Below are 14,719 nucleotides of genomic sequence, written 5' to 3'. Positions count from 1 at the left end.
TAGCCGCCTCCATGCAAAATCTTCACATATTTAATGCCCAAAATTACTATATATAATTTTGGTAAGATGGTAAATTTTTGGCTTCATTTTTCTTCAATACTCAAAATTAGTATCTTTAAATTTGGTAGAATAACGAAAGTTGAGAGCCCTTACCTTAAATGGTCCTTATACTTAAATACTGTAGCACTGCAAATTCATAACCTCAAACGACAATCTTAACACAAACATTATTATAAAATAAGGTGCATGAGAGGTAGGTGTTGGGTGTATTAACTGATGGGCCACTAGGTAGATATAAGCATCATAGAAACTCATTTACCATGTAAAGAAGATATCATAGTTTGTAACCGAAGTAATATCTCTTTTTTTTTTCTTTTTTAATATTTGCTTTATATTAGTCAAAGGCTGGTTAATGATTCATTTCAAATGACATAAGAAACAATAACTTGAAATTGGTGAATATGATAAGCATGAAAGGCACATGGTAATATGTTATGCTAGTGTATAACAAAAGGCTTGGCCATGTGGGTCATCCACCATCTTATTATCACTTTAGCCTCATGAGTATGACACATGGGCTTAAGGATTGCCCCATCTTCTGATGGATGGCCTAGACTAGCTAACATGAGCAATTGAGTTATTAAATAACATACCAGTCACCAAGTGAGTCTGAAGAAAACCATGAAAATTTATCCCTTTTGCGTCCTCTCTTGTCTAGCCCCCTCCTTTACCAGTTTGACACTCATAGTGACGTGAAATGTCCACGAGGTATGATTGAAGAAAATTTCAACTCAGATTGGGGGCAGCACGGAGAAGTGGAGCTCAAGGAGCTCGTTGTTGTTGTTACAGACAATGAACGAGATTTTTTTTTTTTTTTTGGAGTGTCTGCGGTAGTGAGGCTTGTCTTGATCTGGCCAAAGATTTTTGAGGATAGCTGGTGTTGTTGCGATGGCCATGAACATATCTATGAATCAGTTGATTAAGATCGTTCATTAGAGTGGTTGTGGTCACTTTTTTGTCTATTGACGTGTGGATATGCATTCTTTGTCGATGGTTTTGGGACGAGCTTAGCATTTTCAGTATCCGTGGTCCTAGATTGAGCAGAGTAACCCTTTTGTCTCAGGAAGAGCTGAATGGCTAGTCTCTTCCCCACAGACGGCGCCAAACTGATGATGCCAAAATCGTAAGTTGGGTCACTCGTCCAATCCGAAGCATTAGACGATCTTATAAGACCTTCAAGATGAAAGAGAGATAGATCAAAGAGACCACCGAGTTATGCCCGGTGGGGGAGCCTCCGATGCTTAAGTTAGTATCAGCTCATATATTATGTATATAGGTAGTGTTTTGTAGTATTTTGTACTAGTTTTTGACATACCTTAGCTAATGAGACAAATTGTCCCTTTTATAGGTGACTTAGGTAGCTGTTGTACATAAATTAGGGTGATTATTACCTTGATTGTAACGTTCTTTGTCTTGATGAGAGTTTAAGACCTTTGATGGTCGTTATTGAATGTGTTGAGTGGTTATCTTTGATGGCCTACTAATGATGCAAGGTCGTCCATATTAATGGACGACCTTAATGATTTTTCTGGACTCATCAGACACCATATAAACCTTTCAACATGTGAAAATTAATATCACAATAAAATGATATTTGTCAATTTCAAGAGCAAATACAATGCACACCATGGAGGCAATGAATATAATTAGTGTCTTGAGATCCACAACCAAACAGAGCATACACTTACCCAACATACTTTTACATATTTTCTCCAAGCAACCACACTAATCTCTTTTCATTTTTCAACAAATTGATTATAATACGTTTATTACAAAGAATTACATTATTGTCAGGCTAAGCACCTCTTTCTGGCTGTATTGGTGGATTCATCCTGTGTTACATATCAAGGTAGAAAAAAATTCTAACTAATTTTACTAACCCGAGGAAGGGAACCTGGAAAGGGACCTACACCAATTTGAATATTGATTACAAAGAATTGATGCAAACCAACCGCTAAATTTAGCGGTAATATGCCATATACAAAAGGCATGCTTTGTAGCCGGCAATTCTTTTGATATTGCCTCTGTAATCCATGGATCTTGGTTCGTCAAAATTGCCTTGGGTTGATTCTTCATTAAGCATGCAAAAGTCTGCTAATCAAATACAAATTTACTAAAGCATGAAAATATTTCAAAGGATATACGTTATTATTCTACTAATTAATCAAATAAAATTTAAAAAATAATTGTACAAATTTATAAGACAAAGAACGTACCTTCATTAACCATCTAAAGGCAGTTGTTGTTTCATTTTGAAGAGGTGCACAATCAAAGAGAATTTTCTTTCGATGATTATTGACACCAAAAAAAATACCAAAAGACATATCATAAGCATTCACCTTATAAGCAGTATAAAAACAACCACATCTCCATATTTTTGATACCAATCAAAACAATGAGTAGGTGACCAAAAATATGCTCCAATCTATTTTCTTCATCGATTGTAAATGCATATTGGAATCTAGAGTTCTCTTCTAACAACTTTACAAAATTGTAAAAGATCCATGTCATCATTCTTTGCATTCTTCCTTCTCATAATCACATAAAGATTACGAATATCCCTTTGAAAAAATGGAAGTTGTCCATGTTTCAAATGCCTCTCAAGTTCCATAACATGCATTACTTCTCTAATTGAAAGTCCAGCTTCTTTCAATAAGAAAATGTGTTTTTCATCATCTATACTGATAACTTGATTGGCTGGAAGAAATTGCACTTCTAAAAGGGAGAACAAATCATGATTGTGGTCTACAACAAACTTAGTGACATGCCATTCTCGAGGAAAAATATCAAATGACTTTTGCAAAATTATACTTAAATGAGCTTTACATCCACATTTTAAAAACTTCCTATTTCGTTGCTCCTTAGATGGATCCACTATTTTTAGTGGTTGTTTACCTTGTCGATGACGAAAGAAATCACATCTTACTATTTCTCCCTTTATTTCCTTAGTATCACCTTTTCGAATAGCAAAACCATATCGATTTGCATAATTTTTATAGAAAATGAAAGCTTCTTCTTCACTAAGGAAACATTGACCAACAAAAGGCTCAAATTCATTTTCTATTGAATTTATATCTTCATGTTCTTCAATAACTCCCATTTTATCTATTGGACATTCATTCCAATCAATTATTTCATCTCCATAAGTATTATGAGTTTTTCCGTCATTTGGAAGCTCATTTAATTCAACACAATTCTTTGAAACACTTCTATGAACCTCACTTGCAATCAAATCATCATCAACTTGTGCTATATTAAAACAAAAATTAAAAAAACAATCAACATCATATTATATGATATATGAATTATATATTACAAATAAAATGAAAATAATGATACCTTCTTGAGACAATTCATTTAAGTCAAAACAATCCATTGGAACAAATTGATGAGTCTCACTTGCATCTACATTGTCATCCATTGGTGCTATATTAAAACAAGAGTTTAAAATATAAACATCATATTCTATGATAAATGAAATATAAATTTACAAATAAAATAGAATTATAATACCTTCTTGAAGGGGTTCATTTAAGTCAAAACAATTTTTTAGAGTAAAGTTGTGACTCTCACTTGCAACTACATTTCCATCCATTGATGCTATAATACATGTATTAGAAATAAAAATTAACATCATATTAATTTTGGTGCTATATAAAAACAAGAGTTTAAAAATATTCTATGATAAATGAAATGTAAATCACAAATAAAATAAAATTATAATACCTTCTTGAAGTGGTTCATTTAGGTCAAAGCAACCTTTTGCAACTACATCCCCATCCATTAGTGCTACAGTATACATGTATCAAAAATAAAAACTAACAACATATTAATTTTAACCTATTTTTAAAAAAATAACTATGAATCAAATGAAATACAATAGTGGTACCTTGTTTAATTATTCCTCAATCCTTTATTGACATTTCTTCATCTCTTCTTCTCTTTGATATTGGTAAAGGGGAAGAAATTGAGTTTGATATTGGTAAAGTGAAAGAAAGTGGACAGTAAAATAATGGTAAAATAAGATTTGGTGGGAAATAAAAAGTGAAAGAGAGGGAAATGTGTTAAGAAGGCAATTTTGTCGAAGGAAAAAAATGCCCCCTGCCAGTGCCAATCGTGTCCCATATTAAGAGGGCAAATTTGTCCGATTTTTTCTTACAAGCCATGTCATGCTTTTTCTCTAATTTACTCAATTTTTTTATTAATGTGGGACCCACATTGGCAAACCTTAACAAGCACTCTCTGGTGCTTGTTAACATTCTCCATAAATTTATAATGCAGGAACCAAATTTAGTGAAGAAATAAGGCAAATATTATTTGGTTGTAAAAGAAACTCAAACCAGGGGTTGGAATAAAATTATGGACACAAACTTTTTACAAAAATTTCATAACAAAACTTAGGTGGCAAACTGTTAATGGTAGACTAGGAAACATGGACATGGATACGAGCATAGGTATAATACAAAGATATGACAATTTTTGAAAAATTAGGACACGGGTATGGCAAAATATATAAATATATATAAATTAATTAATTAATTATATATATATATATATACTAGCCACATCAAACGTGCTTTGCGCGTGCAATGAGGCTTTTTTTTAATTAATTTTTTGGTCTAGTATCATAATTTCCCTTTTTTTAAAATTAAAAAAAAAAAAGGTTTTTTGAATAAGTTTGTTTTGAAGACATGGATTAGTAGGAGAATGTCCTATTTTGTAGGCATTTTAAGTGGAGTTGGACATATATTTTTAGGTTATAGTCGATTACTTGGCTTGATAGATAGTGGACTTTAACTTATAAACATATCTATTGTTAACATGGGTGGCTAGAGATAAAAGAGCTCTTCATGTGTGAGTGTGTGATAATGTGAGGCAGAAAAAACAATTAAAAGGCACACACAGACAAAAGAAGGAAAAAGGGCAAAGGGGTAAAATTGTAGAAGAGAAATAGATCTAAGAGCAACAAAAGAAGAAGAAGTGATCGACATGGGAGGAGAAGAACAAAAAGATTGGTGGGGGAGGAGATTGGCGTGAGAGGTAGTGTGTTTAACTTCTGTTTGTTTTTTTTTTTTTTTTGGGGGGGGGGGGGGGCACAAGCTCTTTCTAGCCATGTCAGTCATATAAAAATAAAATAAATAAATAAATAAAACACAACTGGGACATGCATGCAACCATGTTCAATGTGTTTCCTGTGTTCTGTACATGCCACACATAGACACGACAGCCTAAGTGTTGTGTTCGTTCTTTTGCAAAAACGTGATGTTAGTGGTGGGTTTAAACGAGAACTAGTAATAAATTGCCACCTAAACCTTGTTGTAAAATTATTATGAAAATGTTGTAAATATAGTACTCCTAAGGATTTTGATAAAATAGCAGCTACATATCTTCAAACCTACCTCGCAACCAAAATCACATGCCCAACTGACAACATGTCAACTGGATTTTTTTTTTTTTTATAACTAAGACTAGATATTGCTAACATGCTGAGCTTTTGCATTTCCCTTTGCTTTTAATAGTGCAAAACACATGACCCTTTTATTCCTTGGGGATATTGGGCTTTTGCCCTTATTTTGTAAAAATAACAGCAATATGGTCCTATTTTGAAACTATTTAGGTTTATGTCCCTGTTTTTGAAACTCGATTTTAACAAAATCGAGTTCGGTATAAAACTCGATATCCTCAAAATCGAGTTATATGTAAATTTTTAATTAAAACTCGACTTTAGCAAAGTTGAGTTTCACTTAAATTTTTTTTTTTTTAAATTAAGTGGCATAATATGCAAAAAACTCGACATTGCTAATGTCGAGTTCCACTTATAACTCAAATTTTTTTTTTTAAATCGAGTACTAAAACAAGGATGTGGACCAAAATAGTTTCAAAATAGGGATATTGTGCTAGATTTTTTACAAAATAGGGCAAAAGCCCAATATCCTCTTTATTCCTTCATAATCTCTATACACCTTGTGTTATCTGAAAGGGCCCAATCAAATCCGCGCTCACAATAAAACCCAACCATAACTCAGCATTGATTTGATATTACCAAAAAATAAATGAGTAATATATAATGGACACAACAGTTTCACAACAAAGTTTAGGTGATAAGATGTTATTAGTTCTCATTTTCTTAATGATATAATGTGATCAACATATTTGTGTGATCATGTTCATAATCTGTCACTAATTCTCGTTTTTCTAACTTACCAAAATAATAATAATAATAATAACTAGTCGCTAACCCGTGCGATGCACGGAATAGTTATATAAAATATGCAATATCAATAATTGTTCTAAATTCATAAAAACGAAAATTAAACTAAAATGTAAGTTAAGATATATACTTCCCCATATATATTTAACTATTAATAAGACCACACATTACATATGCTAACTTATCATTATTAGCAATTATGCTGCAAAGAAAGCATGCAAGATAGGAATAACAATTAGATCAATATAAATTCAAAATATGAAGATGCACCAACAGGGGGTGGTTGAATAAAAATTTTAAAAAATGTCTCTCTTCACTTGAGACAATCATAATCCTAATGCATTTGGAATTCAAGAAAGTATTCAACATTGACGAAAATAACTACAAGTGAAAAAATCAAATCAAATGCAAACCTATTTCAGCTATATAGTAAAATTAAATTTAACGCCATTACCTATGTTGGGTAACTTTTCTTTCCTTTCTCAACTAAGAATAATATCAACACAAATTATAAATAAGAAGAACCATTAGGTGAGGTGGCTATGATCACATATGTGGGTTTTGAAGGTGCTAAAAGCTTCTGCCAATCAATGTAATCCACAAATCCACCGAAGTACTTGTAAATTCCAATTGCAAAAACAAAAACAGTTTTATAAATAAGCAAGGGAGCCATAGTTACTACATTAAAGTAGAATTCCAATTAACAATCATTAACAGAAATTAAAAATTATTAAGAAAGTTGCTATGGAGGCGTAGTTGTACCAAAATTCATACAGTATGTTATAATTGTTGACATCACCTCATAAGATTGATTCCCTCCCCCACGCTACCAATAACTAAGCCTTCACTCAGCAAACGAAAATCCATAGTAAAAAGGTCATTGGTGAAATCCATAGAGATTTGCAAAATTGAATCTATAACAAAGGGCACAAATCAATGATTAATAAAAATGAATTATTGATTTATAATCACAGAAATTTTCATCATGTAAAGATATTAATATAATCAGGTCATGGTAAACAAATATCTAAACTTGATTGCAAGATTTAGAAATGTACGCTATCATTGAAGGTTGAAAAATCAGCAATCAAGTATTATTCAACACGTGCACCACTCATAAACATGTACTGTCGGTTGCACAAATTTGTAAAAATCAGCAATCAAATATTAGTCAACACTTGCATCACTTATAAATATGTATTGTCGGTTGCACAGATTTGTAAATTGCTAATGTTTATTGAACTAAACCCTAGAAATCAATATAAAAAAAATTTAGCAAATAGAAAAAGCCAAAACTTGATTTGATTTTTCGGATGTAGCAACTGGAAAGGGAGTGCTAAAGAAGGAGAAAAGTATGAATGGCTGAAACCCTAGCTCAAGAAGGAGAAGCATGGCTAGTTAGGTTTTTGTTTTGAAAAAGGAATGTGTGTTATTTATTTTTAAAAAGTCAAATAATTTTATTTAAATATTGTGCTGATGTGGAAAATTGTGAGAGCTTTAGAGGTTTCGGTTATATATATATATAATATATATATATAGATAATAATAATAACCGGCAGAAATATATAACGCCTCCTAAACAACGTGTTCATGTTCTTAAAAATTTTCCCCCCTGCATTTCATGTGTACTTATTCATGCATTTTAATGATGCTAATGCATATTAAGGTAAGATGCGTTGTATGTTTTCATTTATTTTACTTTTCCTTCAGATATTTTATTGTGAGTCTTGTGACTAGTCTCCATTTTGTTTATTTTCCAAAAAATAAAAATAAAAAAGGATCATATACTCATACGCTTCTTTTTGTTTTATTTTATTTATATGATCAAAACCTTGACTCATGGTTGCGGGGAGATTGGAGTCTCAGACTATTCTAAGCGTGTTAGGTAACTATTTTTTTTTTTTTTTTAAATTTTATATTATTACTATTGTTAGAGATATATTAGCCCATTAGTATAGGCCCAAGCCTAATTCTATTTTGTGTACAAGCCAAGTCTCGTACTTGTACTAGAAGTCTATTAGTCTAGGGTTTAGTCTACTATATATACACATGTTATAATTCATTGCAACACAGGATTTGTACTACACTTTATTATATTATTGATGTAACCCTTTAGGGTTTCCTTTGTAGATGTAGGCCGTTAGACTGAACCACATAATCCTCGTGTGTTATTTTGTTTTATACTTTATGATTTCGCTTCTGCATCTATACTAGCATATTCAACATGGTGTATGAATGCTAATATTTAATATGGTATCAGAGCCACCTTCCTGTGGCCATGATTTTCTGTCTTTACGATATATTTAAGAGCAATCTTTGTCTTCCTCGATATTTTTCTTTGTTGCATTCATCTTCTTTGGCTTCCTACTGTTGCTGTCAAAACTTTCTGGTATAGTCAAGCCATCGTTAGAAGTCGCATCAACACTGCAAGATCATTGCCTTCCTCAAACTACCGTCACAGAGCCAAACTTTATTCAAGGGATTTTCTCAACCTTATCAAATCTCAAGATTTCATCAAGCTTCCATCTTAAGTTTGAGAGGGGGTGTTAGAGATATATTAGCCCATTAGGATAGGCTCAAGCCTAATTCTACTTTGTGTGCAAGCCAAGTCTCCTATTTGTACTAGAAGTCTATTAGTCTAGGGTTTAGTCTACTTTATATAAACATGTTATAATTCATTGTAATACAGGATTTGTACTACACTTTAATATATTATTGATGTAGCCCTTTAGGGTTTCCTCCGTGAATGTAGGTCGTTAGGCTGAACCACGTAACCCTCGTGTGTTATTTTATTTTATACTTTATGCTTTCGCTTCCACATCTATACTAGCATATTCAACATGGTGTATGAATGCTAATATTTAACAACTATTATTATTATTATTATTATTATCCAGGGGCGGAGCCACTTGGCTCCTTGGCCCCCCAAAATTTTTCATATTCCATTAGAGTATATAAAAAATGACATGGGCACCCGCAAAAATAAATATCCCCCCAGACTATTTCAACAATTCTTCTAAAGTCCTAGTCCAATATAACTTCAAATAAAAGAAAAATCTTGGCCCACATCCAGCGCCACCAACCACCCCCAAATCCCTAATAAAACAAAAAAATTTCTCCCCTAAATTAAACACACTTCCAGCCTAGCCCAACCCCAAATCTAAAATGCCTGATCAAACAAAACAAAAGCATCTTCAATCCTCACCATTAGAAAAAAGGAGAAAACAATCTGACTGTCACGCCTATGTGTGCATTTGGATTGAAATAAAAAATTAAAATTATTTCACTATTCAGCTTATTTTTGCTACTATTCATGAGCCCCACTGCACTTTTTAGTACTATTCATGAGCCTCATTGTATTATTTCAACTAACTTTTACCTTTATTTATAGTACTTTCAATAATAATTTTTTAGTTTCATCAAAATAAGCGGTATCCAAACACACCATATGCCTTGGATTTTTTCCCTTCTCAGTTCTCAATTCACGCCTCCATAGTGTCATGCCTCCATCAATAAGCAATTTATGCTTATTTGACTTTGTCTTTTTGTGTTTATTGTTATTGTATTCTTTATTCTTGACCCACTAACCCTGTGACTTAGCATTTTGGCTTTTGTGTTGTTTGTCTCTTCAGTGGGGCTTGCATTGTGTAGTTGGGTAGTAAACTAAGTAAATTATAAATAAATAAATAATCATCTATGAAAGGCAATTGGGGTGAGATTCGTGAGTCTGTGTATTTTGTTTATGTTGTTTGTTTATACTTTTGATTGATTTGTTTATTTAATTTTTTTATCCTAAAAGGTGGATGATAATTTATTATAATGAATTTTATATGATAATTCATTGTAGGGAATTTCACTATAGAGATGATAATGGATGAATTTTATTCCATGAAAAATCGTCGTCAGGTATAATTTGATGTGAATTTTCTTTTTTGTATGTCTACATTAAACTAGACATTTTTTCATGTTCATTAATGTACAAGAATATGATGATATATGAAAGTTGATAATTTTGTATTCAATAAACTTATGAATTATATTTAGTATATCTCTACTACAACCCGGCCCCCTAAGTAATTATTAATGGCTACGCCCTTGTTGTTGTTGTTGTTATTATTATTATTATTATTATTATTATTATTACTTTTCTAAAGGTATTAGGTATTCATAAAAAATAAATAAATAAATAAAGGTGTTAGGTAAAATTTTGCCCATATAAAGTCTTCTCAAACACAAAATTCTAGTTCAAGGTTAAGCAAGACTTAAATCTTCTTGTTTACTAAAGGTGTAAGTAGAAATGGATCACGACAAATATCGTTCCCACTTAAATGATGAAGGGGAGAAGAACACCATATGGAGGTTTGGTGCTCCTCCTAATTATGATGCTGTTAACAAGCTTTTTGAAGAAGGCAGAACTAAGGTCTCTCTCTTGTATATTAAGAGATACGATAATTATATTTGTATGATCTGTCTGATAACCAATAATTGATTAATGGCAGGTATGGCCTCCTGGCTCACTTGAAGAAAAAGTGCAAAACCTTGTAAAGACATGGGAAATGGAGATATTCCACAAGAAAAGCTTTGATGACAATAAATCAATTGATCCAAAAAAGTATACTGCCAGTCTAAATGGTAACAGTTTTTACTCCACACACATATATATAGATTTACTTCACTGTTGTTTTGTGTATAAGCATCTCTAATCTCTTTGACCATATGTATACTGATGCAAAACATGCAGGAAGGCAGGCAGTGAATTTGGAAGAAAAGCGTAAGCTTGGGGGAGGCTACAACTTCTTCCTACAAACCTCTTTGCCAGAGAAGCTTCGTGTGTACAACCCAGCAGAAGAAACAGCTGATTCATCTCATATAGCTTTCACAACGGCTTTCCCTCGTGGGTTTGCTGTGGAGATTCTCCAAGTTTATTCAGGACCACCAGTGATTGTATACAAGTTCAGGCACTGGGGTTACATGGAGGGTCCTTTCAAGGGCCATGCACCAACTGGGGAAATGGTTGAACTCTTTGGGATTGGAATTTTCGAGGTATCCTCCTGCAATTTTTTATTTTTTATTTTTTAATCAGGAGCTTAGCATCATCATGATTCATGATCATCTGTCCTTTTCCATATGGAATTTATTCTCTTGTTTGAAACAGTTGGATGAACAAGAGAAAATCATCAAGACTGAGTTCTTCTTTGACCGTGGAGAACTGCTAGGAGGTCTTCTGCGAGGTGCTAGTCTTGATAGTTCCACTGAAGCGGCGGTTTCAACCTGCCCTATCTTGAGGAGCACAGGGTAGCTTTATAGCTTACCAAGTACTTAATGAATAAGGCGTCCAGCATTTTGTAACTCAATTGGCAAGTTCTGAAGTTACTAAGGGAAACTTTTAAGTTGGTTTGTTTAGCTGAAAAAATCACGGTTTTTTGTTTTCATTTTCAGAATTTAGTGGTTCCACCACTAAAAAACTGGTTTGATTTTAACATTTGTATTCAATTTTCATTTTCAATACCTTAGAATTTGGATTTGAATACAAAAAATAAATATAACTTTTCAGCATTTTCGTTTTCTATGAATACGAATACAGTAGCATATCTATATAATAATTAAAAACCGAAACGTTTGACTTTTTGTTGACCACGCCTCATTACACCACATGACTACCTAAATTTATGCCATGTTTACGATTAAAAACACAAAAAAATATACCTTTTCGTTTGACACTTAAACAAACTGTTTCAGTATTATTTTCTGCTACCTTTGTTGTTTAGTTGCACCGTACCATTTGGTAGTTATAAAACTGAAACGTTCACCATAAAAATAAAAATAAAAACAAAAACTGCCTATTGCTAAAAAGAGACACAACGTTCTGTCTCTTCTTGGAGCAGTAATTATAAATAAAACTTCACCTTCTTTTTTATGTCTTTCTCATTGTACGCTCTTTTTTCCTCACTCTCTCCTTCTTCTGAAATTTACCATTTGCAGCAGACTTCTCTTTTTTGTAACACCAGCCAACGAAGCCAAAACAAGTTTAAAGGTCAGATACCCTTTCCTCAAATGTATGGGAAATAAAATTCGGGTACATATTAACGTAGTACAACAGCATTTGTATTATAAACTCAAAGGAATAAGTGAAAATCACTTAAAAAAATTAATTGATTCTATTTTCTGAAGTATGGGAAAAACTCCACTAAAAGAAATTGCCAAATTGCACCCATCTTAAACCCAAAACAATAAATACATTGAATTTTTTTTTTAAAAGACCTGAAAGATTATTTCTGCCCTTGAAATGCCCACTATGTTCTTTCTTAGATCATTTTAGAAAAGAGTAGTTCTATAAGAGAGGGATGACAAAGGATCTGTTCTACGAAAAAAAAGGGGACGATTTTTATTTTATATAAAAAAAGGTATTTTACAGGCTCATAACACCTTATCACCATTGTTGAAGCTTCAACCACCATGAAATCTGTCAAACATTGATGGTTTTGTTTCAAAGATGAGGAAGAAGAAAAAAAAGAAGAAGAAGAAGAAGAAGGCTACCTGCTGTAAGGATTGAATTCTTCGTTTATTCAAATTTGATTTGTGCTTTCTTCTTCTTACCCCTTTTTGTTTCGTCCTTACCTCTACATGACTAACTTGTGGAAAATTGAATGGTGGGAGTTGAAAGTGTCAGACTATATTTCATTTCAATTTTCAGTCCCTCCCCCACGTGATAATGATATGTATGTATCATCTATCATGTTCTCTCTCTTATTCCTTTTTTGTCAACATGTTCTTTTTCTTTTTCATTATATTTAGGTTCACGTTATGATTATAATATTCTAAAAAAATGTAGTTGTTATTGTTGTTATTATTATTATTATTATTATTATTAGGTACAGATTTGGGTTTGATTTGACATATTAGTTCAAATATCTTAAAAATTATATGGATTTTGACCAATATTATATAAAGAAATATATCTCTCTATATTTAATTGGATTATTTTAATTAATTTTTCAATTTGTACTAATTTAATATATTTATTTATATTTTCAATTAATTATGATGTCATCATGGTTCAACTTTGATTTGACCTTGGTCTAATTTCAAAAATTTTAATCCTTCCTTTTTACAGTTTATTTAGCTGTTCAGGTCTGAAAATAACAATAAGATGAATACTTTTACGAAATCTTTTGACAAAAAAAAAAAAAAAAGGAGTGCAAGATTTTTTTTTTTGTAAAAAAACATAACATTTTTATTGTTTTTGTGAGTGAAACTAAGAAGAGAGAGTGAGGAAGAGAGAGAAGGGAGAAGCTGTATTGATGTAGCCATGTAGGATTGGGAAAATAAAAGATAAGGCACTGGAAATTTTTTTTTTTTTTTTTTTTTTAAGTGTGTATAAGAACAATTCCAAATAGGAGTAAAAAAAAATAGAGATGAGATAATTTAAAAACCGTGGAGAAGGAAAAAAAATAGAAGAAAAAAAGAGAGGAAAGTGAAATTAGGTTCACAAATTGAAATGCAGAAGGAATTTAAAACTTTTTTTTACCGACTACTTTCCCACCTTCACGTCTCTTCAATTGTTTAGATTTTTTTAAAATTATAAAATAGGTTGACTCATATTGGATTGTCTACATTATTTCCCTTATATATTAATAACTTAAAAATACTTATTTTGCAAGTCCTACTCTTATTTTTAGATAAACAACTACAAATTTAATTACTACTACTCCAATTTTGTTAACCATTTCTTTATTTTTTATATATATTGTTCATATTACATATGATTTTTAGGTATTGAGAATAATTATTAATGTCATCTTTAGCATACATTTTAGGTATAACAAATTATTAGTGATAGAAAAAAATATATCAAATTATATTGGATTTGGACTTATCATTATTGGTATTAGTATTTTTTTTTTCCTCTTAAATTGTAACTATTATCAAATCTCAAGCTCTTGGCTATCACAATATCTCAGTACATGTGATAGATTTTATTACTTTGTAAGTGATAGATTTTATTGATTTGGTATATAAATTATACTATGATATTGATATTTTTTTTCCATATTAGGGAAGTTATCAATAACTTTCCCGTGAATCGCACGGGTTTACGACTAGTTCGTAAATATTATGAAAACAAAAGGTTGCTTTTTTTTTTTTTTTTTAGTGATGTATGTGAGTGAGAAAAGTTACTTTTTTTTTTTAATAAAAAATAATGACCAAATCCGGATATGATATATTCTATACCCAAATTATATATTCAAAACAACTTACAAAACAACTTACCAAACACTATTAAATGTGAAAATAGGTGCTTTTATCTATATTCAAATTCAGGTTTTGAATATAAAATAAAGAAAATGAAAAGTGGATACACTACCTTTTTGAAACCAAGCAAGCCAAAGTTCAAATTCCCTCGAATTATATATTATGAATAAAGCATTGTACTCTTGTTTCTATCAC

General features: G+C 31.6%; 1 protein-coding gene and 1 pseudogene across 1 annotated transcript; one reads left to right on the top strand and one right to left on the bottom strand.

Moving 5' to 3' along the window:
- Positions 1-1,935: 1,935 nt before the first annotated feature.
- On the bottom strand, positions 1,936-3,844 carry LOC126696751 (protein FAR1-RELATED SEQUENCE 11-like; annotated as a pseudogene).
- Positions 3,845-10,510: 6,666 nt separating this feature from the next.
- LOC126713061 (pathogen-related protein-like) lies at positions 10,511-11,827 on the top strand. The gene is made up of 4 exons (XM_050412706.1): positions 10,511-10,691; positions 10,771-10,903; positions 11,013-11,314; positions 11,427-11,827. Exons 1-4 carry the CDS (start codon positions 10,569-10,571, stop codon positions 11,568-11,570), a joined length of 702 nt encoding a protein of 233 aa, XP_050268663.1. The 5' UTR covers positions 10,511-10,568; the 3' UTR covers positions 11,571-11,827.
- Positions 11,828-14,719: the final 2,892 nt, after the last annotated feature.

The sequence above is a fragment of the Quercus robur genome, chromosome 2 (assembly GCF_932294415.1).
Source record: "Quercus robur chromosome 2, dhQueRobu3.1, whole genome shotgun sequence".
In the NCBI taxonomy this organism is placed as follows: domain Eukaryota; kingdom Viridiplantae; phylum Streptophyta; class Magnoliopsida; order Fagales; family Fagaceae; genus Quercus; species Quercus robur.
The sequence above is the reverse complement of the archived record's forward strand: the minus strand, read 5'-3'. Positions and strand labels throughout refer to the sequence as shown.

What these genes read in the sequence shown, in the direction of transcription:
- LOC126713061 (XM_050412706.1), top strand. Translation starts at nt 10,569, where the DNA reads ATGGATCACGACAAATATCGTTCCCACTTAAATGATGAAGGGGAGAAG. An exon ending in TTGAAGAAGGCAGAACTAAG is followed by an intron (nt 10,692 to 10,770) that starts GTCTCTCTCTTG and finishes GATTAATGGCAG; the next exon opens with GTATGGCCTCCTGGCTCACT. An exon ending in TTGGGATTGGAATTTTCGAG is followed by an intron (nt 11,315 to 11,426) that starts GTATCCTCCTGC and finishes TGTTTGAAACAG; the next exon opens with TTGGATGAACAAGAGAAAAT.